Raw genomic sequence first — 22,563 nt, forward strand, 5'->3', positions numbered from 1 at the left:
GTTCTATGACCACACACTACAGATGGGTCTTGTGATAGTGGTGGTTAGGTCATTTCTTCTCTCTAGCCTTCAGCTTTTCCAATGGTAAAAAATGTTAAGACTATTTCAACGCTGATGTTCTATGATTTCATAAAAGTCAATATTCTATGATCCCACAATAGGTCTCTAAGGACCGTTCCAAAGCTGACATTTCATGACTTTATAATGGAGAGTTAAGCTTTTTATGGTTGTTAAATGGAAGGAAAGAAGAGACACACTGCATTTCTCTGAAAGTCAGTTAAAGTCTTTGGGGAATGATGTCACCTTTGAGCCTCAATTTTCAGATCTATAAAATACAGAACTAACAATAAGAACCTCATGAAGTGGTGGGAGCAACGGTGCTTGGAGAGATTTACCATTCGGTACAGAGTCAAACTGCAAACCTCTCCTAAGTTTCTATCAAACAGCTCTCAGAGCCCCAGCCGCGGTTGGCGCTAACTCACTGAGAGGGCTCGGGAAGGGGGCGGGCCGAGGAGGTTGGCATTGTTCTTGCCCCGCCCCCGCCCCCGCCCCGCCCCCGCCCCGCCCTAGATATCGCGAGAGGGCGGGCCCGCTTGGCATTAGCGGCGGCGTCGTTCCGGCGCTAGGCCGGCTTCTCTCCGCGGGCCGCGGTTAGAGTGCCGGTGGCCAAGGGCTCGCGGAGGGCTGCCAGCCACGCGGCGTCGGCTAGACGCCAAAGCGTCCGAGTCGTTGTGTCGTGACAACAACTCTGGTGGCTGTCTCCGCGACAGCAGGTGCGGCCGCTTCAGCCCCAGGCGGGCTCGGCGGCTGCCTGGCGAGTTTCTGCTCGCGCCCAGCCCTTTCCTTCCTGAACTCGGCGCCAAGCAGCGACGCTGAGCCGACCGCCGGAGCAGCAGGCAATGGCGGCCTCGACGGCCTCGCACCGGCCCATCAAGGGGATCCTGAAGAACAAGAGCTCTACGACTTCCTCTGTGGTGTCCTCGGCCGAACAGCCCGGCAAGAGTGTCGACGAAGAGCTGAGGTGAGAGCCGAGAGGGGCAGCCGCTCGTCCACCGGGTCAGCTTGGGAAGCCCCACCTTTCCCCCGGTGCCGTTGCAGACCCCAGCCGGACCAACCCCAGATCCCGAGCCCGAGCGCGGCCGGCGGGCGGGGCGGTTGCGTAGTTGCGGCCCCTGCGCGGCTCAGATCTCCCTCCGCCGGCCAGGCTTAGGGGTGGAGTGACTATAAAGAAGGCAGGAGCTATGACGTTTATTGTGTGCTTCGGTGTGTGTGTTTAACATATACACATATATAATAATTTTAAAACATACCATCAGGATCTTTAAGCTTTTGGAGATTGGGAATATTAAAGAATCAAATTGAAGTTGTAACGCTTCACCTGTTAAGCAGTTATTACTTCACTTCGTATACGAGTGTCTAAAATTCAGTAATTAAAGTGTATTTTCCTGGATTGGAAATCCTGTAAGATGCAGTCGTAGACTAATAAGAGACTCCTCCGAAAAAGAGATTTATCCATTTTTCTAATTGCCCTTCTTCCACGGTCATTCCTTTTTAGGTGAACATTATCGAAAGAAAAGCATCGTGCCACATTCACTCCCTTGGGTCCTGGTTTGTCATTATCTCTGCCTTAAAAGAAACAGACATTTCCCCAGATCTATGTTTAATGGAAAGCTACTTATTGCTAATTATTTTTGAATCTGCAACAAGAATTTGAGTGCTTTCTAGTCTTTGTTCCTTTGAAAGACATATTTAAGCTCAGAACAGTTCAGAAAGTACCAAGTTAAAATGATGCCATGATAATTTAGTTGCTTTTGCATACTCGCAAATACGTATGTGAAAAGATGTTGACCTATAGTATTGTATGTGATAGTAAATAATTGGTAACAACCCAAGGTCCATTAAGAAGGACTAGTGAAATATTAATTATAGTACATTAGTATAATGGGAAAATAGACCAGCCTTTTAAAAGAATGAAATAGATGTTAATGGCTCAGAGAAAGATACCCAAGGTGCAGTTCTTAGTAGGAAGAAAAAAAGATGGAAAACTGATAATATATACTGTAAAATAAAACACTAGGTTAGAAGTCATAGAGGGGCTAGCATACAAGGACTCTTACGTACTGGAAATAAGGCTTAAGAAAAGTAGTTGAAATCTGTGAAGTCATAAAGCTAAAATTAGGATGTTCCCAAAAACTTTGACTATTGGAACTAGGGCACACCTGTTTAAAAAGATCATTTTAGAGCTATAAAAGGAACTACAGTTTGGTGATGGTGAATTTATGAGGATTTGTGTTGTCTTGAGGAAAACATGAAGTAAGATCATAGTTTAGAGTCGTGGCCTTTGGGGGTTGGAAAGGGCCTTCATTTGTCTAGCAACTCTCCTACTCCTGGGCATTTGACTCTTATATTCTCCGACATGCAATTTTCCAACCTCTATTTGGGGTAAGCTGTTTCAGGTTGGGGGTTGTAATGGGACTGAAAAAACAGAATCTTACCAGACATAGCTGTAACAGGAAGACTGAGATAGTCTAGAAACCAAACTATGGAAGGCTCTTACATGACTTCAGGGTATTCGTCAGCAGCACTGTGGTTCTCAGTGGCATTTAAATTATTTAGTTATTCTCCAGCGTGAGCTTCTTTCTGTTTGGCTACCAAGTAGCTGCTTAGATTTGCTTCTGTCTTTCCCTACTTCTGTTTATTCTTAACCTTAGTCTGCTGTAATTTCTGATGGCCCCACTCTGTGTATTGGCATCTTTATATAATTGATTAGGATTTACCTTCCAAGTCCTGCCTGGAAAGCCACTTTACTAGACTGATTTACTTACACAGGGCTGCTCCTTCTCTAGGAGCTACTAACAGGGCAAGAGTGGCCTTTTTCAGGGCGGTTGGCTTTGACTTGTCTAAATTAGAAGGTTATAGTCCTATCTTCAAAGGGAGCTGCCAAGCCCTAATTGATTGAGGTTTATGATGTTTGGTTCTAAGTAGTAAAAGGGATGGGTTTTCTCATGGTAAGTGTTGTATGACTATAAAAGAAATAAAGTAATTATTTTGGTAATACAGTGTACATTGTTATTTATGTCACAGTTCATACAACCAATATTAGTGACTTTATGAGAGCCTCTTTGAATGCAAACAATGAAAGTATAGTTGAATATATTTGAAACAAAGTTTTTGTAATGTTTAACTTTAATGACACCCAGTATTTTTCCTTTTGTTTATAAAGGACTGAAATAAATAGCTCTTTCAATTACAATGCACTTAAACTTCAGAAACTAAAAAAATATAGTGTAATGGTCTAGCTTTAAATGTTGGAACTAGAGTTTAAGGCAAAATAATCTTATATTAATTAATAAAAATGACCAGGAATTTAAGTCAATTCTCAGTGTTCTGAGTAGTTATGTTCTGTAAGGTCACCACAAACGCTGGATTAGTTCATGATGAACTGTTACTCCTAGAAGAAATATAAAAATAGGTTACTGTAAGCTGGTTGTCATAGCATTTCCATCACCTTTTAAAAATTTGTTTGTTTAAAGACACCTAATTTAATATATATTGATTCATTAACATTGGACACATGGCCAACAGCACTATAACTCATACCTGAATGAAGAAGTTTGTCTAACACATATTTTCTCCATAAAGCGCTTAACAGCTTTCATGGGCTTAGGAGCACTGCATAGCAGTTAAGCACTATCATTGGGAGCCATTTTGAACAGGGAGTTCACCAAAAAAGCAAAAAACATGGCACTAAATAGGACTGTAAAAAGGACACATTTACAGTAGGAGAGCTGAAACAAGGTTTAATCTCAGGAACATGTGCATGTTCAGACTACTCAGATTTTTCCCACTCTATGCATGTGTGAAAGAGAGAAAGCTCCTCCAGTATTGATTTTGAAGTTACAGGTAAATTTTAGCGAGTAGGCAAATTTCCAAATACAGAATCCATGAATAACCATACCTTTTATTGGTGCCTTTATCATGTGAAATACAATGGTGGGTTCCCTTTTCTGCGCAAACCACTCCCCCACCCCATCAATTGTACGAGGGTATAACTTAACGTTTATGTAACACAAAGAGATGGTACTAAGGGGTTTTTAAGTCATAATTGAGATGTGCTATTTCATCGGTCTCTAAACTTTTTGATTGTGCATCATTTATTAGGAAAAAATAAAATATGTTTCAAATCTGTTTGTTTACAATTAGATAATATCTCAAGGTTCAAAGTATACTTAAAGTGAGGTTTATATACTGCCATATTTTGCGTAGTCTTCAGGACTCTCTTAATACAGTCCTTCTCAAACCATCTTTTTTTAATATCACAGTGCTGTTATTTTCTTATTCTTTATACTTTGCATTGGTACTATTATCTTCAACGAGTAGTTATTTCAGGTACCCCTTTCTGAGGGTTAGTCTAATTAAAACTGGATAGAATCTGTAAATCCACATAAAATTAGGCGTAGATAATCTCAGTACCCTGTAGCACACATCTAGTGTTAAAATACCACTAGTTACACCACTGTCATCCCCATTATTGTGGAATTCCCATTCTTTCTGAATACCTTGAATATTGTAAACAACCTGTGAATGTCAGACATAACAGTTACAGTGAATAAGTACATGTACTTCATCAAAACAAGACATCATTGATTTTAAGATGTACCGTGATTTTATGTCACAGCAAGAAAAAAAAAGGCTGCCAATTATAAGATGTCATCCATTTTAAGATACGTTTTGTTTTCAGAAATATTAAAGTGAGAAAAACATGCGTTTGGGATTGTTGAAAATATAATGTTAAGTGTTACTAAATTTTGTCTTGTTAGAAGTGTTTAAGGTTACTGATTAGTAATGGGGCCTCGGTTCAGATCCTATTTACTACTTACTAGGTCTGTGACTTAAACAGTGTTATTCATTATAGTCCTGCCTAGTTTAATTATTAAATGAGTTACTAAATGTAAAATGTTTAACCACAGTACTTCAAATGTTAGTCTTATTCTATTAAAAGTATAGAAACCTAATTTTCCGTACTTACAGGATTGTGTACATAGCATGCTTTGGATTCACCGTGTTCAATTCAGATTCTGTAGTAGTCTTAGGTAATGTGGCAAATTCTGCTTGGAAAGAGTGTGCTTAATTTCCTTTAACATAACTTTATGTAATCATACTTCAACTTTCTCATTTTCTACCTATAAAGGGATATTGAATATGGTCAGTGGCTCACTGACTAAAGTTTTCCGAAAGTGACCTTACATTTACTAATTGCTTTTATTGTTAAGTCTTTAATTGTTCAACCCTAAAGTATTGTACTTTGTCAACCTACAGAAGTTGAATCTTCATTTAAGAAAGAACCATTTTTTGAAATGTGGGCTTAAAGTTTAACACATTGAAGCAAAATCCTGCTTCCAAACTCGGATAAAAATTAGAAAGTCACAAGCAACAAGAAGTATATAGGTCTTTGTAACTGTAAGTGTTAGTTGTTCAGTCGTGCCCGAGTCTTTGTGCCCGAGTCTTTGAGACCCCATGGACCACAGCCCACCAGGCTCCTCTGTCCATGAGATTTTCCAGGCAGGGATACTGGAGTGGGTTGCCATTTCCTTCTCCAGGGGATCTTCCCAAGCCAGGGATCGAACCGTGGTCTCCTGCATTGTAGGCAGATACTTTACCCACTGAGCTACAAGGGAAGATCTGTAGGTCTTTGAGATGGCATCATACGAGTTATCAAAGTGAAAGTGAGAAGTGGTGACTTTTTTCTGGTGCAGACTTAGGCTGCAGGGAAACCAGTCACCCAAGAGGGAGCAACTGAAACCAGCAGTGCTTTCACCCTTACAGCTGGTTTTCAGTGTGAGTGATTGTGCCCTTATTTTTTCTAAGTGGCATTAATGGCCCAGTGAAGGTCATAGGAATGGTTGTGGTAGTATTGGGAGTAAACTCAAATTTACTCCTTGGATTTTGTTGCTCAACTGATGTTAATTCTACCAAAACCTAAGAGGAGCTAATTCCGATATTTGTCCTCTTCGCAGTTTCTCCGACTTCATTACCTTCCTCCTAAGAATTTCTAACGTTCTTTGGAGCCTGTTGTTTTATGCCTTTCTTTAAATTCATGGTTTTGCAAGATATTATTTCTCTGGATCTTGACAGTGTAAGGATTTCTTTTTCTCTTAGTATTGTATTGAAGAAGTAGACTGAATCTTTGGATATATAAAACTTTAATTCTGTTTATAGTAGAAAGTAAATGAAAAAAAAAAAAGTAAATGGCAAGCAAAGTACAAAAAATTTGGGTTATATAACCCAACAAGGTGGGGTTTAAACCTTCTCATAAATTTGAGTGTGTTCTTTACATTTATTTAGCTATAAATAAATTAATGAGACTGTTTCCAGCAAATAGGCAAAGAATGCAAACAGTTCATACAAGGAAAGTAAAATAAGCATTTTTTTCATTATTTATTAGGTAATAAGCAGAGAAACCAGACATAAAGCAGTGTTTAAATATCAATTTATACCTGCTCAGGTGGGTAAAATACCCAGATACCCTGTCCTGGCAAAGTTTTAGTAATTATTTGGGGACATTACAAACAGTGCTCTCTTGAAAAAAAGGCTATGTGGCAACATAGAATGATCTACAGAGCTCTGCAGTTTAACCTAAATATGCTTCTCCCTAGTGAAGTGAAGGTGAAGTCGCTCAGTGGTGTCCAACTCCTTGCTACCCTGTGGACTGTAGCCCACCAGGCTCTTCCATCCGTGGGATTCTCCAGGCAAGAATACTGGAGTGGGTTGCCATTTCATTACCCTAAAAATATCACTGAATAGAATATACACAAACATTTCTGCTTTAAGTAGAAAGACATTGGATTCAATCTAAACATTTAACATTAGGAGAATAGTTTATTATTGAATATTAGGCATGTAATACTAAAAAGGTAAAGACTAGAAAATACAAGCAGCTTATTGTGATAAAGTACATATACTGATATGGAGGAGCTATTTTGATGTATACTATATGTACTGTTCTGTCTGTACATTTTTATATACTGTGATAGCTTGGGTATTTTTTCTTATGTTAATATGGAGTGGAAAGAATATACAGAAATCAAAATTGTTAGTGGGTTAAGGTGCTAAGGTTGTGCTTATTAAATTTCATCCTTAATTTTAGGAAAATATTTCTTATATCCTACAGTTCTTTTCTTTAATCATTTATCTTACAGAACAGATTTACAGCATTTGAGGGGTACCTTTTCAACTGCAAGGGCCATATTCATTCTTCTAATGATGATAAAATTATTGTTTTTAATTAAATATTGCTAGCATTATTTCAGAGAAGGCAATGGCACCCCACTCCAGTACTCTTGCCTGGAAAATCCCATGGATGGAGGAGCCTGGAAGGCTACAGTCCATGGGGTCGCTGAGGGTCGGACATGACTGAGCAACTTCACTTTCACTTTTCACGTTCATGCATTGGAGAAGGAAATGGCAACCCACTCCAGTGTTCTTGCCTGGAGAATCTCAGGGACGGAAGAGTCTGGTGGGCTGCCATCTATGGGGTTGCAAAGAGTCAGACATGACTGAAGCAACTTAGCAGCTGCATTATTTATTTTTACTTTGAGATTAGGACACACTTAACAAAGTCATTTTGTGTATGTTTATTTTTAAAATATTTTATTGTAATGTAGATACATCTGTCTCTGTTTCATCAACTACGCTAAAGCCTTTGACTGTGTGGATAATGACAAACTGGAAAACTCTTAGAGAGATGGGAATACCAGACCATATCACCTGTCTCCTGAGAAACCCGTATGCAGGTCAAGAAGCAACAGTTAGAACCCTGTATGGAACAACTGATTCGTTCAAGATCGAGAAAGGAGTACAACAGGGTTGTCTGCTGTCACACTATTTAACCTATACGCTGAGCACATGATGAGAAATGCTGGGGTGGATGAGTTACAAGGTGGAATCAAGATAGGTGAGAGACATATCAACAAACTCAGATACATGGATAGTACCACACTAATGGCAGAAGGCGAAGAGGAGCTAAGGAGCCTTGTGATGAGGGTGAAGGAGGAGAGTGAAAGAGCCAGCTTAAGACTAAATATTAAAAAAACTAAGATCACGGCACCCAGCCCCATTACTGCATGGCAAGTAGTAGGGGAAAAGGTGGAAGTAGTGACAGATTTCCTCTTCTTGGGCTCCAAAATCACTGCGGCTGGTGACTGCAGCCATGGAATTAGACGATTGCTTCCTGGCAGGAAAGTGATGACCAACCTAGACAGTGTTGAAAAGCAGATGGTTGTACCATAATATGAATGTACTTAATGCCACAGAACTGTACACTGAAAAATGGTTAAAATGGTGAATTTTGTAATATGTATATTTTACCACAATAAAAATAAGAAGGAAAAAAGTGCTTAGTCTTAAATGGGGACACTGGGCATTTTAGTGTAGAAAGCAAAAGAAGGTAAAGTCAGGCTCACTTGCCATGAGAGGCCCATGTAATTTTTAAGGTGACTTAGAATATGAAGAAAATAATATGATACTAAAATCTTAAGTGTGTCATTCTTCAAGAGCATTTCAAGATCAGGTATTGGAAGATTTAGGAAAATTGAAAATATCTGCAGTAAAACGTCACCAATGTGGAACAAATATGGAAAGGATGATTTGAATCTGTGTAAAATCCACATTGTTTTTAAAGTAGTTTTAGTTTCAAGTATATAATCAAGTCATAAATTGTATATGTAACAATTTTGTTGACTTGCAGAGAGGTTGTTTTTGTCTTTTTTAATGAATAGATAAGGATTTGTAATTAAGGCATCATTGATCACCTTAGTAATTGTGCAAGTATTTTGTTGGATGGATACTAATGAATATTCATAAAATACTTAGAAAGCATTTCTAGTTTTCATAAGTAGATTTATCTCAGGTGATCTGAATATACCATTTCTTAGCAAATTTAAAAAAAAGAAAATAAGATAAAATCTTAGAAAACTGAACTATAAGTTTATGTACAATCTAAATCTTCATTAATAGTATCTGAATTTAGTGAGATTTTCTCTGTAGTTTTATGTTCTGATTCTTTTGATTGTTATGGTGTTGGTAGTGGTTTAGTTGCTAAGTCGTATGTGACTTTTGCAACCCCACGGACTGTAGCCTGCTAGGTTCTTCTGTCCATGGGATTCTCCAGGCAAGAATATTGGAGTGGGTTGCCGTTTCCTTCTCCATTGATTGTTATAGAGACTGCTAAAAATAATTAGGCTGAGGAAAATAATTCCTGTTCTGTTTTTTTTCATCAAACTGTTAAAAATATATGATGGATCCAAAATCCTTAACTGTTGAGATCAAGCAGTGTATAAATTCCAGTTTTTGCTGTTGTTCTATAGGCTAGATGAAGATGAAACATGTCATAATAGTTTTTATAAATGCCCAGTGAAGAACCTGAGTGAGTATTCCTGTGTATCCACAGTTTCTGCATCCTGAGATTCAACCAACCATGGATCAAAAATATTCTAGAAAAAAAATTTCCAGAAAATTGAAAAAACCAAAACTTGAATATACCGTGTGCCAGCAGCTAGCTATTTATTTGCATAGTTTTTATATTGTATTTATGACTATTTATTAGGTATTATAAGTAATCTAATAATGACATAATGTATATGGGAGGGTGTACGAGATTATCTGCAGATACTCTACCATGTTATAGAGGAGATTTGAGCATCCTTGGATTTTGGTATCCATGTGCGTCCTGGAACCAGTACCCCAAGGAACAACTGTGATGTGTTTTTAATATGTGGACAGTACGTATTATATAAAATATTTACTTACATTTTATTATAGTTACTTACAGCTTTTACCCAAGTTAGTTTCTATTCCAAGAAAGATGTGAAAATAGAAGTTAGCAGTCAAATAGAAATTGAAATGTGAGATTTGAGTGTTTTTTTGTCTTTTACTACATTAAGGAAAATTTAAAAAAATTTTATTTTAGTAAAAAGTCCCAGAAGTGGGATGAAATGAACATCCTGGCGACCTATCATCCAGCAGACAAAGACTACGGTTTAATGAAGATAGACGAGCCTAGCACTCCTTACCACAGGTAGTGTTTGTGCACAGCATTCCTTTTCTCGGTTGGTTTTTTTTTTTTAATTTGTTACTGGAGCACTAATTAATAACCCACCTGTGTATTTTTGTGTAATAATATAAATAACACGGAACTTTATGAAATCCATTTTTTATGTTACAGTTGTAGTATTAGATGTATATTTATTGCACCTCAGTCATCCCTAGCTGCTAATGGTATGCTAAGATTAGTGACTTCTGCCTTCCTTCAAGTAATCTATTTGTAAAAAGGAAGATGAGAGTTGGGCTTGTTTGCTTCTTAAGTAGATAGCAGGGCCTTATTCATTCTCTTTGCAGAAAAAGGATAATTTCACAGATGGTTAACTCTTTTTTAACCCGTGCAAAAAAAAAGTGGACATTATTGCTATCTCATGTCCTTATTTTTTAACTTAAACGATATTGTAGTTCATATAATTGCATTGGACTTGTTAGTTTTGAGTCTTCCGGAATTTTTTTTAATGAATATTAAAATGAAAGTGTGTGGCTGTAGTAAGTATGAAGACTAATGCACCAGTAAACATAATGGGTTTCTAAATAAGTTAGAAATACCTAATTCAGATCATGCCTAGATTGTATAGAAAAAAGATTTTCAGGACTGAAATATTTATGTTTGTCACTGAAGTAAGACGACAGAAATCCAGAAGTCGCTATTAAAACACAGTTAGAGGGACTTCCCTGGTGGTCCAGTGGCTAAGACTTTGCGCTCCTAACGCAGGGGGCCCAGGTTTGATCCCCAGTTAGGGAACTAGATCTCACTAAGACCTGGCGCAGCCAAATAAATAGATAAATTAAAAAAAAAATAGAGTTAAATTCTGTTTTAAATCAATGGATGAAACTTTGGAAGATAAAATGAAATAATAAATTGATGATAGCAAAAACAGTAAAGACGAATAAACATGAAGATTGTGATGAAGGGAGGACATAATAGGAGTACAGATTCTGAAACAATAAATCTTAAAGGAAGAAACAGACATATCATTTATGAAAGTGAGCCTCCTAATTTGCTCCTAATTACAGATATATACTTTAAAACATATCTTGAGTTTCATTGTACCAGAATCCAAAGTCAATGCTTTCTTCCTTTTCAGTAAAGGTAGTAGACATCCCTTATCTGTGTTGCTTGGAGCTACATATCCTAAAAAAATTAAGATCGAACATGATTTAAAAAAAAAAAACAGCTTGTAGCCATTATTTTAAAACTGTTTCTATTTATTTAAATAATAAAGATAACCATTTTTTTTTTTTTTGCCATTAAGTAGAGAGCAGATTTTTCATTAGAAAGTAGATTGGGAAAGCTAAATAACTTTTAAACTTCCTAGGTCTTAGGATCTAATTTTGTTATTTTACTTAACCTGTATCTGCGTAGATCATTTGTGTCTTATCTTCAGTGAAAAGAAAAGTGTTAATTGCTCGGTCATGTCCAACTCTTTATGACATGTGGACGACAGGTGGACTGTAGCCCACCAGGCTCCTTTGTCCATGAAATTCTCCAGGCAACAATACTGAAGTGGGTAGCCATTTCTCCAGGGGATATTTCTGATCCAGGGATCGAACTCGGTCTCCTTCATTGCACGCAGATTCTTTACTGTCTGAGCCACCAGGGAAGTCAGGTTAATGTATAAATACATATTCTAAAACCACGTGGGATTTCTTTTGCATTAATTGTTCCCTCCTACTGTATAGAGTAATTGAAATGTTGATTTCTTTTTTTCCCAAATGATTTGTTTTAAATATTTATTTTCATGATTGTAGTAGTTTGTTTTTTTAATTATTTGAAGGCTTTTCTTGATTGGTGCTATACTTTTAAGTATTTGCATTGAATAGAAACAATTTAAAATTAAACTTCAAAGACGACAACAGAGCCATAAATATATTGATACTCTGGTCAGTAGAATTATGTTCTCTGCCTTGTTTTCCTGCTTAAAAAATTATAGTTCAAGTATTAATTTATAATGTTTGTCATCTTAGTATGGTAGCTGATGATGAAGATGCATTGAGTGATTCAGAAACCACTGAAGCCCTGACCCCAGATATCTTAGCTCGGAAGTAAGTATTGATAACTATAAAGCATTTTCCACAACTGTAAAGCTGTGTTTAATTTTGCAGAGTTAAAGACATTTTACTTTACTTTTACAAGTGTAAATTAAAAGCATATGCTAAATGAATTAAGTTTTATCTGGATTTTTCATAGCAACCTGTATAGTCTTATTTCTAGGTTAAAATCAAAGTATGTAGATGAGTACCAGAAGCTGTACACAGATTCCCTATGTTGATTTCCTGCATAGAGGTTTTTTGTTTTTTTAATATCCTGCCACCTGGGTATTGAAGATACAAGTGAGATAGGTAAAAATAAGTTGAATTCCTAAAAATGTTCTATTCCTTTGCTCTTCATAGACTTCTCTCCACTTTTCTTGTTGTTTATTGTTTTCTGTACCCATTACCATTCTCTGGCTTTTTTTCCCCCTCATCAGGTTATGGCTAGCATACTAATGTTCTTTAGGTGCTTTTATGAGACTCAAAAGTTGAATAAGACACTCAACTAATACCAGTTCAGTTCAGTTCAGTCGCTTAGTCGTGTCCAACTCTTTGCGACCCCATGAATTGCAGCACGCCAGGCCTCCCTGTCCATCACCATCTCCCGGAGTTCACTCAGACTCACATCCATCCAATCGGTGATGCCATCCAGCCATCTCATCCTCAGTCGTCCCCTTCTCCTCCTGCCCCCAATCCCTCCCAGCATCAGAGTCTTTTCCAATGAGTCAACTCTTTGCATACTGGAGTTTCAGCTTTAGCATCATCCCTTCCAAAGAAATCCCAGGGTTGATCGCCTTCAAAATGGACTGGTTGGCTCTCCTTGCAGTCCAAGGGACTCTCAAGAGTCTTCTCCAACACCACAGTTCAAAAGCATCGATTCGTCGGCGCTCAGCCTTCTTCACAGTCCAACTCTCACATCCATACACGACCACAGGAAAAACCATAGCCTTGACTAGATGGACCTTAGTTGGCAAAGTAATGTCTCTTCTTTTTAATATGCTGTCTAGGTTGGTCATAACTTTCCTTCCAAGGAGTAAGTCTCTTTTAATTTCATGGCTGCAGTCACCATCTGCAGTGATTTTGGAGCCCAAAAAATAAAAGTCTGCCACTGTTTCCACTGTTTACCCATCTGTTTCTCATGAAGTGATGGGACCGGATACCATGATCTTCGTTTTCTGAATGTTGAGCTTTAAGCCAACCTTTTCACTCTCTTTCACTTTCATCAAGAGGCTTTTGAGTTCCTCTTCACTTTCTGCCATAAGGGTGGTGTCATCTGCATATCTGAGGTGATTGATATTTCTTCTGGCAATCTTGATTCCAGCTTGTGTTTCTTCCAGTCCAGCGTTTCTCATGATGTACTCAACTAATATAAGACAGTCATAATGTTGATTTCTTTGTAAATTATTATTATATAGATTAACTGCTGCTGCTGCTGAAAGCTTGGAACCAAAGTATCGAGTTCGTGAACAAGAAAGCAGTGGAGATGAGGATAGTGACCTCTCACCTGAAGAGCGAGGTAGTTTATTTCTTTAACTCAGATTCTACTCGTGTGGGTTTAATTGTATATCAGCTTTGTCCCCCCCTCATTTCAAGAAAATATTGCCATCTCTGAAGTGACTACTAGTGTCCCTTTCTTTGTACTAAGCATCTATACTAGGTAGATGCTCAGTAAATGTTTATTAAGTTAATGCATTTAGAGTCATTGAGTATTTGGATAATCTTAAACTCGATCACAGTAAGAGCTAATTGCTTGTAGTTTTTTCTGTATTAAGACAGTGGTGAAGTTTACCAGATGAATCAGAGTTTTTAAATTAGGTCCCATTGAACAAAAAGAACAATAGTGTCATAGGAAAGGAGATAAAAATAGTCCTGTCAACACTGATGAAAAAGGCTCTTTTAGTCCATATGGTGCATACACAGGTAAGCATTGCTACCTATTCATGTTCCCTGTTTTTAGAAGTATTAGTGCTTATCTGTGGAGGTAAGGAACGAAGCAAGATGTTTCACTTTGTTGCTTTTTGTAATTTTGAAGCATGTGAATGTATGACCTCAAGAATTGCATATATAATTTGTTTTCAATTATTCTTAAAAGGAAAACAAAGCCTATCTATAGGGTGAAAGATGCATGAAAAAAAGAAAAAAACCCTTAAAAGAAAGATTATTACTTGAAGCCTTGAAATGTGGAAACTATCTGTACTGTAAAGAAGTTTAGAAACTCTAGAATTAAGATTGCAAATATTTGCTAGTTAACTGTCAGGATTTTTGTCATGCAGCTACAAAGGTAAAATTGGCTATTGCATTCTGTCATATTTAGAATGTAGTTTATTGAACTAAACAATCTGAGCCCAAAAAAAAACCAGCAGCAACAGTCTGAGCCTAATTGCTATACAAGAGAAAAAATTATATTGATGATACTATCTATCTTCTGCCCTTGGTGACTTCCTGTTTTCTGAAAATATACCCCATGAGGCCCTTGAAAAGAGTTTTCAGATAGAAATTGTTCCTTGAGCTTGTTAATTCCTTATTCTCTGAAAACATGATGTATTGAGAACCAAATTTTTTTTATTCCATCACCAGTTTTCATTAAGGAGTTTTCCCCTCAAATTGTAGTTCCATGAGTTAACCAGCAGGGGGACCATTTTACTAGTTAAAGTTTGCACAAGTTTTTCAAGTTCCCAGTAGCAGAATTACTGATACAGGTGTTTTTTTTTTTTTTTTGATACAGGTGTTTTTAATGCTTTTAAACAAGTGATGTGTCTGAACATCCTTGTTTATGTAAAACATTCTCAGAAGATTTTATCTTGTAACTAGTTGCATAACAATTAAAATATTGGCTATGGAATCAGATAAATCAAAGTTTATACTCCAAGTATGTCACTTATCTCATTTGCTTAATTTCTCTGACCCTCAGAAATGATCCTCATTTCTAAATTGGAGGCTTTAAAATATTTCGATTCATTAAATGAAATAAAGAATTTAAAGCACTTAGCACTGGTTCTGACGTATTGTTTAGTACACAGGAAATACTAATTTTTAATAAAATAATTGGTATATTCTGCATTATATTTTGGAAAACAATAAAGGAAAATATTAAAAGGATAATTTACTTGTCAGGTTTAGTGGATAGTTGATTATCATTATAGCTGGGCCTGAAACCTTAAAATTTTTGTTTTGTACTCTTGTATTATGTTGCTCTGCCATACAAAGATATTCAAAGAAGGTTGAGACCACTTGTGTTAGCAGCTTTCTATAGAATGAATACATAGATCATGTAATAAATTTTGAGTATTCCAAAATGAAAAATATCTCTAGCAAGCAAAATCCAAGTTTAACATCTCTTAGAATTATGCATAGTTGACCCTTGAACAACATGGGTTTGTTCCGTGCAGGTCCAGTTACACTAAGTACCTAATACACCGCTAGACAATCTGGTTGAATGCACAGATGCAAAGCTGCAAACATGAAGGGACAGCTGTAAGGTTAAATGTGGATTTCAACTGTGAGGAGAGTAGGTGCTCCTAACCCCCACATTTTTCAAGGGTTGCCCATATATTACATCGTAAAAAACAATGAAAATACAAAGGGGGAAATCAGAACCTTTGACCAAGCTAGGGGATTAAGTTATAACTCATTACTTAATAACCTTTTAAAATTATGTAGTAAATCTGCTGTGTATGTGGCAGAATTTTACTGTATCTTCGTATAGTTTATTGTCTAAACTCTAGATCATTTTAAGAGTGAAACGGTCACTGTTCTAGTTCCACTAGACAATAGGCATAAACTGAGCTTCCTGGGATATGGCCATTCTAACTGTATAGTGAGAAAACAACATATGCAACCAAATATGATTCATCTTTATAAAATATACATTTTTAGAAAATCAAATTATAAAATGTTAGTGATTATTTAAGGAAGTGGATGTGTTTTAAGATTGTACCATTAAAAAAAAAATTTTGTTTTCCGAGTTACATTAAAGAGAACGTGTGTTACTTTGTACTGAGAGAAAGTCTTACCTTTTTAGTGAGTATATCTGGTAATGGAGGCATTTAGAACCAATTTTTGTTGTTTTTTAGTATTGGCTTTTACATTGTCTAAAAGTCATCACTAAAAATTCAGTCATAAGAATTTGGTCTTTTATTGATTTTTTTGAAAAATTTTACTTTCTTCTAAAATATGATACTCTCAGAGAGTAAAATCAGAAAAGTAACTTAGAAAAGAAGAAAGATGCCCGGCAAGATCTTGGTAATTTGAAACAAATGTTTATGGGATAATGATAAGACGGATATTGATTTGAGAACTTTCCTCTCCCAACCCAAATAGAGGCTGAAAAGTATTTGATCAGTAGTGACATGAACTGTAAATACCTGTTTTTAAGACATAAATAAGAGTAGGTGATAAAAACTTGGAGTGACTTGCCTGATGGTCCAGTGGTTAAGACTCCATACTTCCACTGTAGGAGTTGAAGATTTGAGAGAGGGAATTAGAGGACATTTAGAAAGTACTTTGAATAGCCTTATTTTAAGAGATTTCTCGTATGCTTTTTTGGCATTAAAATATATTTATGAATACGCTAATAAACCTATGGTGAGTGAATTTTAATGCTCTTTACAAAATGAACAGTGGCAATTTTATGTCAATCCCTTTTTTGTTTTTTAATTTACAGGTCTAAGAAATTCTAAAATATTTCTTGATAAACAATAGATCTTTAAAGTGCTATTGATAAAATATGGTTGATTGTGTTGATTTACAGCTATTCTTATGCTTCTGTGATGACTTCATGGGCAATAAACATTTTTAAAGGAGATTTTTCTTAATTGTAAAAATAGAAAGTTTGAGAATACTAAAATCACCCCATAATTCCTTGATCCAGAATTAATGACTGTTGATTGCCGAGTCTTATTTGGTATGTGTATAGGCACATGTGCATGCATGCAGGCTTTGTACATAGTATACGTATATGGTATTATAGTTTTCCTTTATCCCATTCAACTCTGTCTGGAGAATTTTCCTGTATCTTTAAGTTTCCTTCACAAATATAACTACTGATACCTCTTAGTCTCCCATTAAGATGGACATATGAACCATCTAAGGCAAAGGTTGGTAAACTTTTTCTGTAAAGAGCCAGACAGTAAATATTTTAGATTTTGAGGGCCATATGGTCTCTGGTGCAGCTATTCAACTCTGCTACTAAATACAAAAGTATAAGCATTACAAAAACAAATGAGTGTGACTATGTTCCAATAATATCAATACTTTACTTACCAGATAGACACAGGCTATAGTTTGCCAGTCTTTGAGCTTAAGACTTCCTCTGCCTACTTTTTTTTTTAATCTTGTAGAAAAAAAGCGACAGTTTGAAATGAAAAGGAAGCTTCACTACAATGAAGGACTGAATATCAAGTTAGCTAGACAATTAATCTCAAAAGACCTAAATGATGAGGAGGAAGATGAAGAAATGTCAGAGACTGCAGCTGGAGAAAGCATGAATATGGAAGAATCAAGTCAAGGTTAGATGTTTTGAAAGTATCACTGAGACACTTGTTATCCTTTGTGCCTAAGTAATGTATTTTATTTTGCTTGAAACTTCGAAGAACCTCGGAAAATTTTGCTATAATTTACTTTTTATGCCAAAAGCTTAGAAAACTTCAACCCCTATGGGCCAGTTTGAAAATAATGTTTTTATGCTCAAGTTGTCTTAAGTACATAGGTTGTGCTGTATGTCTATGTTGTTCGGTCTGCTGGCTTCAAGCGGTGATGTCTGTCTTCATATTAAGATATACTCTATTTTTAATGTTTTAGATCATATTTTATTTGTTGTAACAATGTCAGTTAAAGTTAAAACTTTTAAAAGAAACAGGTTTTTAACATGGAAGATCTGTTTTGACATCCCTTCAGGTATAAAGTATGTCATATCCTTCCAGTGTTGACTCTTGACTGTTGGGTTGACAAGTTATTGGCCAGTTTTTGTTCGTTTTGTTTTTAAGTCTCAAACAACCTGCCTCTGCAGCCTACCAACTCTTGATCAATCATAGGAAATCTGTTTTTATTTATTTTTAATAAACTTATTCTGGCATTCAACAAAGGTGAATCTTCTATACCATTAATGCAGATTTTATGCCCATCTGCCTAGTCTGTACTGCAGATTGGTACTTTTGAGTGAAGATGTAACTTACTTTTATGTGTTGTGCCTTAGATGGTTAAATCTTAAGAAAATAAATAGTTATTATAGTGTTGGTGAGCATATGAAATGTAAGTGATTTTTATGGAAGAACCTGAAGACTGTGTCTCATTATAACATCAAGATTACAGTATTTTTTTTGTTACTCCAATGTTATGCTTTTGCTTTTGTTTGTTTCCTTTCGATTAGCACTTCCTTTTGATTTTATTCGCCATATTCTGTTCAGCTTGTATTCAATGTGAACAAACTCAAATATCTTAAGTGATTATTGCTATATATCTCTCTTTACTCTCTTTTTAAATTTATTATCTATTTTTAGGTGACCTATTTTTGTATCTTGGTGATTTCTTTTGTTGTATTCAGCATAAACATTCCTTTGGTTATAACTTTTCATCAGTTTCTCCTCCGACTTTCAATATCCATTTGTAGCAGCTCTAACAGAGCACTGGGAATACCCCTCATTTGCTATTGGAAATTTGTGCTGGCACTGCTGTGCCAACGGTTAAAGGGATTTCTTTTTTAAGCCACAGCTTTTGAAAAATAACTTTGGCCTTTGTCTGTGGTATATTTAAGGAAATATTTTGCCATTTTTATATTATAAATGCAAATCTTTTGTAACTTTGAATAATTGAGTTGTCATAAACTCTTAGCTTTCCATTTGTGACTTATACACAGAAGTGTTCAGTGTGAAACCTGTTTGTCCTACCACTAAGCAGATACACCTATTCTGCTCTTTAGACTAGTACAGGGTATGCAGATTCTTTCATATTGTTCAGTCTGCATGAACTATGTCTTACTTGTTTTTTAGATTTTTTTTCCATTCATTTATCATCTGTAGCAGTGGAAGGGAACTTTAGCTCAGGTGGTTCCAAGTTTGGCAATACTCAACAGACAAATGATGTTGCTATTTTTTCTTATATCATTGCAGGATCTGCTACAAGTGACCAACTGCAAAACAAATCACAGAGTTCATAGAAGAGATTTTTTTCAACACAGTAATTGTCAAATACAAACTCTGTTACTATAAAATACTGCTTCTTGTTCTCTACAATTCATGACTTAAGTACCAAAATACGTACCAGTTATTATATATTGCCAAGAATTAAATAACTTGAGACTAATTAGACTGAAAATGCCTAATTGATACATATATTCTTGTGCCTAGTACTTCACCACAAATACAACATAATGTCATCCAAAACTACGTTACTTTTGTAAGAACACTGGTTAATTTGTATAAGATATATAGCTTTTTATGCTTTAGAAATTAATATCTTTTGGGGAGGGAGAGGGGATCTAATTTATTTTCTTCACTTCTAGATGTGATAGCTCTTATAAAAGGTTGGGTTTTTAAAAAATCAAAATCCAGTTAGAATAGCAGATCATATAGGCTGATAAATATATTCAGTCTGAAAAGTATTTTAACATGTGTCTTCAACTTGTGTGTTTAATTGAAAAGGAGTACGTTATGAGTTACTGTTGCATTTTCTGGCATACTACCTTTAAAATTCCTGTTGAGTTTTTTTTGTGTTTACAAGGAAAGGATTAAACTTTTTCTCATCAAAACTAGTTTTTTCCCATAAATAAATTGTCAGGTTAAATTTGCACTAATGTCTGCTCTGACTTTTTTGTACACTCCATGGGCAGACTTCAGATCAGTCTCTGAATAAATATAATTCTAATATAGTTTCAGCATTCCCTTTATATACCTGTGTAAAACTCCTGCCTTTGTCTCTTACTCCTTTCCACACATACGCACAGAATTCTTTACCTTTATAAAGGATCGTAAAGATTGTCATGACATTGGAAACTTTTCCTTTTCTCACGTACTCTGTCATTTGCTGCAACAATGAAAATCTTACTTTGACTATTAATGCCTATTCATTCTTCTAATACATGGAGAAAATGAATAGCATCGGTACTTAACAGGAAATACAATTCAGCTGCAGAATTTTCTACATGTCTCTGACTTACAGCTTGCTAATTAAAGTGCTATTATTAGTTTATTGTTTGACTTAATTAGACCTTAGAAAACAACTGAGGTTTTTTTGCATGATGAGAGAATTGTGTGTAACCAGTGATATGATAGTTCCTGAATGTATAAACAGAATTCTGAACACTTTTTAATTTAAATGCTTAAAAATAGTTCCTGCTTTAAGGGAATATGATAATGTGTACTATGACAAATGTTCTTTATTCTTCTAACACAATAAGATTTGGACTTTTTCCCCCTAAAATGAAGTGCAGTTCCTGTGTATCTTAGCTTACATTTCTAGTCAATTATTTGTATTTTAAATTTTTGTTAGTACCGAAAGAATCCATTATATGAGCAGACTTTTTAAGTAATTTCTGTATATTGTATATTTGAATTGGCTTTTATTGAGCAGCTTATCTCCCACTTAGAAGCTTATGGAAATATCAAAAGTCAAAATAAGTAAAAAGTGGGAGATTTACTGTTAGAAGAATGTTTTTGTTAGTTTGGATGTCTTCTTTTTTAATGGAATCTAATCAGTACTTCTGAACTGCAGGTATAGTGTTCTAACTAAAACATATAAGCTAGTAGTACCACTGATTTATAAACTAAACAGTGTTTATCCCTGCTTTCTGAATTTAGAATATTGAGGTATTCTCTGTTTAAACTTGTCTGGGGGTATTTAAATGTATACATATATGTGTACATATGTTCATACACACAGATCTCTGTTTTTGGTTTTCTCATTTCAAGTTCTTAGGAAGTATTCATGTGCTCTTTATTTGTAGAAATAGCTGCTATACAGTGAAGAACAGGTAGGAACTTTAACAACTGATCCTTTTGGTGTTTTCTACAAATTATTTGTTGAAACTTCAATCACAGGCAAACTTACATTTCTGGTTTCCGGAAATAGATAGTTATCTCAGAGGAATAAGACATGGCAAATAGCATGCTCAGTAGAATTTTAGGTAATCGAATGTGACTGAGTAAAATTGTTATCATTGTCATGAGTTTCTAATTGATGTGGTATTGAATTATACAAAACATGAACCTTTATGACTCGTTATATTTTCCTTTGGAGAAAGTTATCTGTCAGTGTTCAGTTCTAGCCAAAGTAGATTTTACTTTCAGTTTTTTAATCATTATCTCTTCTCTGCTTAACCCTTGATGTCATCTTTTCTGTGTATTCATTTTTCAGTCTGAAATTCAGCAGTGATGCTCTTTAAAAACTGAGACATAAAATGGTATAAATGGATTGTTAAAAATAACTTCAAATTCAAGATTAAAGCAAAGTGCCATTTTCCCCTAGACTTTGATTTTGTTTACATTTTTTCCTCTTAACATTAGTACACTGAACATATTGTAATAAAATACAGTCATATGACAATTGCTTGTGTGTGGATTTTATTTTCTTGCTACCCAGGTCTTGTGTTCTGTTACTAAGTGTTCTGGATACCAAAAGAGGGCCTTGGACTACACTGTGGTAGAGTGATTTGTTTAGTTGCCCAGCATTGTGCTTGGTGTCTTAAGATATAATCCTCAAAACAACCATGCAGAACAGACATCTTACTACGTGAGGAAAATATTCTCGGCCAGACTCTTTGGTTTCGGTGTTTCGTGCATGCCAAATGACAGGGTATAACTAAACTTCATACTCTCTCTTCATGCCTTCTTAGGTGTAGAAGTTCCCTCATTTTTGAAGTTGTACCTTATGGGTAAACTTCATTTGGATCATTGATACACATCGTGTGCTTTAGGAGTAACATTTTTCAAGTGTTTAGTTTGAGTTTTTATATTACTTTAATCTGAAGAAATTTGGGAATTTTATTTGAGGTTTACATACCATTTAGGAAAAATCTTAAAAGCACAATTATACAGTGGTGGGAGATGTGCAAATGCATGTCATTAGGTTGTATTCCACAAGTTTGTTTCTAAACAGGATGTTTCAAACACAAAGCACCAAGACTTTTTTCCTAGACTCTGTGTTACAAAGTAAGTACCAAGCTAGCCTGTATAAACATATGCCTAAACCAGCATTTTTCAGTGTGTTCCGTGAAAAGGATTCTGTGAGCAAGTATGCTTTGCACTTGCTGTAGGCTTTATTCCCCTACCTCCCAGATTTATAATAATGCACATCATCATATTGAAAGAGTCTGAGACATCCTGCTTAAGGATTCTGTTTAAAATTTGATTTAACTTAGTGTTTTTCAAAAACACTTCACAACCACCCCCAAATTCCTTTTTCCCTCAAGTGGCATCCCAGATAGGAGTAAAGAAATCA

The 22,563-nt window shown here is 35.7% G+C and overlaps 1 protein-coding gene across 1 annotated transcript; it reads left to right on the top strand.

The window, feature by feature from the left end:
* Nucleotides 1–552: 552 nt before the first annotated feature.
* Nucleotides 553–21,669, top strand: PPP1R2 (protein phosphatase 1 regulatory inhibitor subunit 2). The gene is made up of 6 exons (XM_069557148.1): nt 553–1,021; nt 9,968–10,075; nt 12,067–12,144; nt 13,548–13,648; nt 17,472–17,639; nt 19,239–21,669. Exons 1-6 carry the CDS (start codon nt 900–902, stop codon nt 19,283–19,285), a joined length of 624 nt encoding a protein of 207 aa, XP_069413249.1. The 5' UTR covers nt 553–899; the 3' UTR covers nt 19,286–21,669.
* The last annotated feature ends 894 nt before the right edge of the window (nt 21,670–22,563 follow it).

This window comes from Ovis canadensis, chromosome 1 (genome assembly GCF_042477335.2).
Source record: "Ovis canadensis isolate MfBH-ARS-UI-01 breed Bighorn chromosome 1, ARS-UI_OviCan_v2, whole genome shotgun sequence".
NCBI classification, from domain to species: Eukaryota; Metazoa; Chordata; class Mammalia; order Artiodactyla; family Bovidae; genus Ovis; species Ovis canadensis.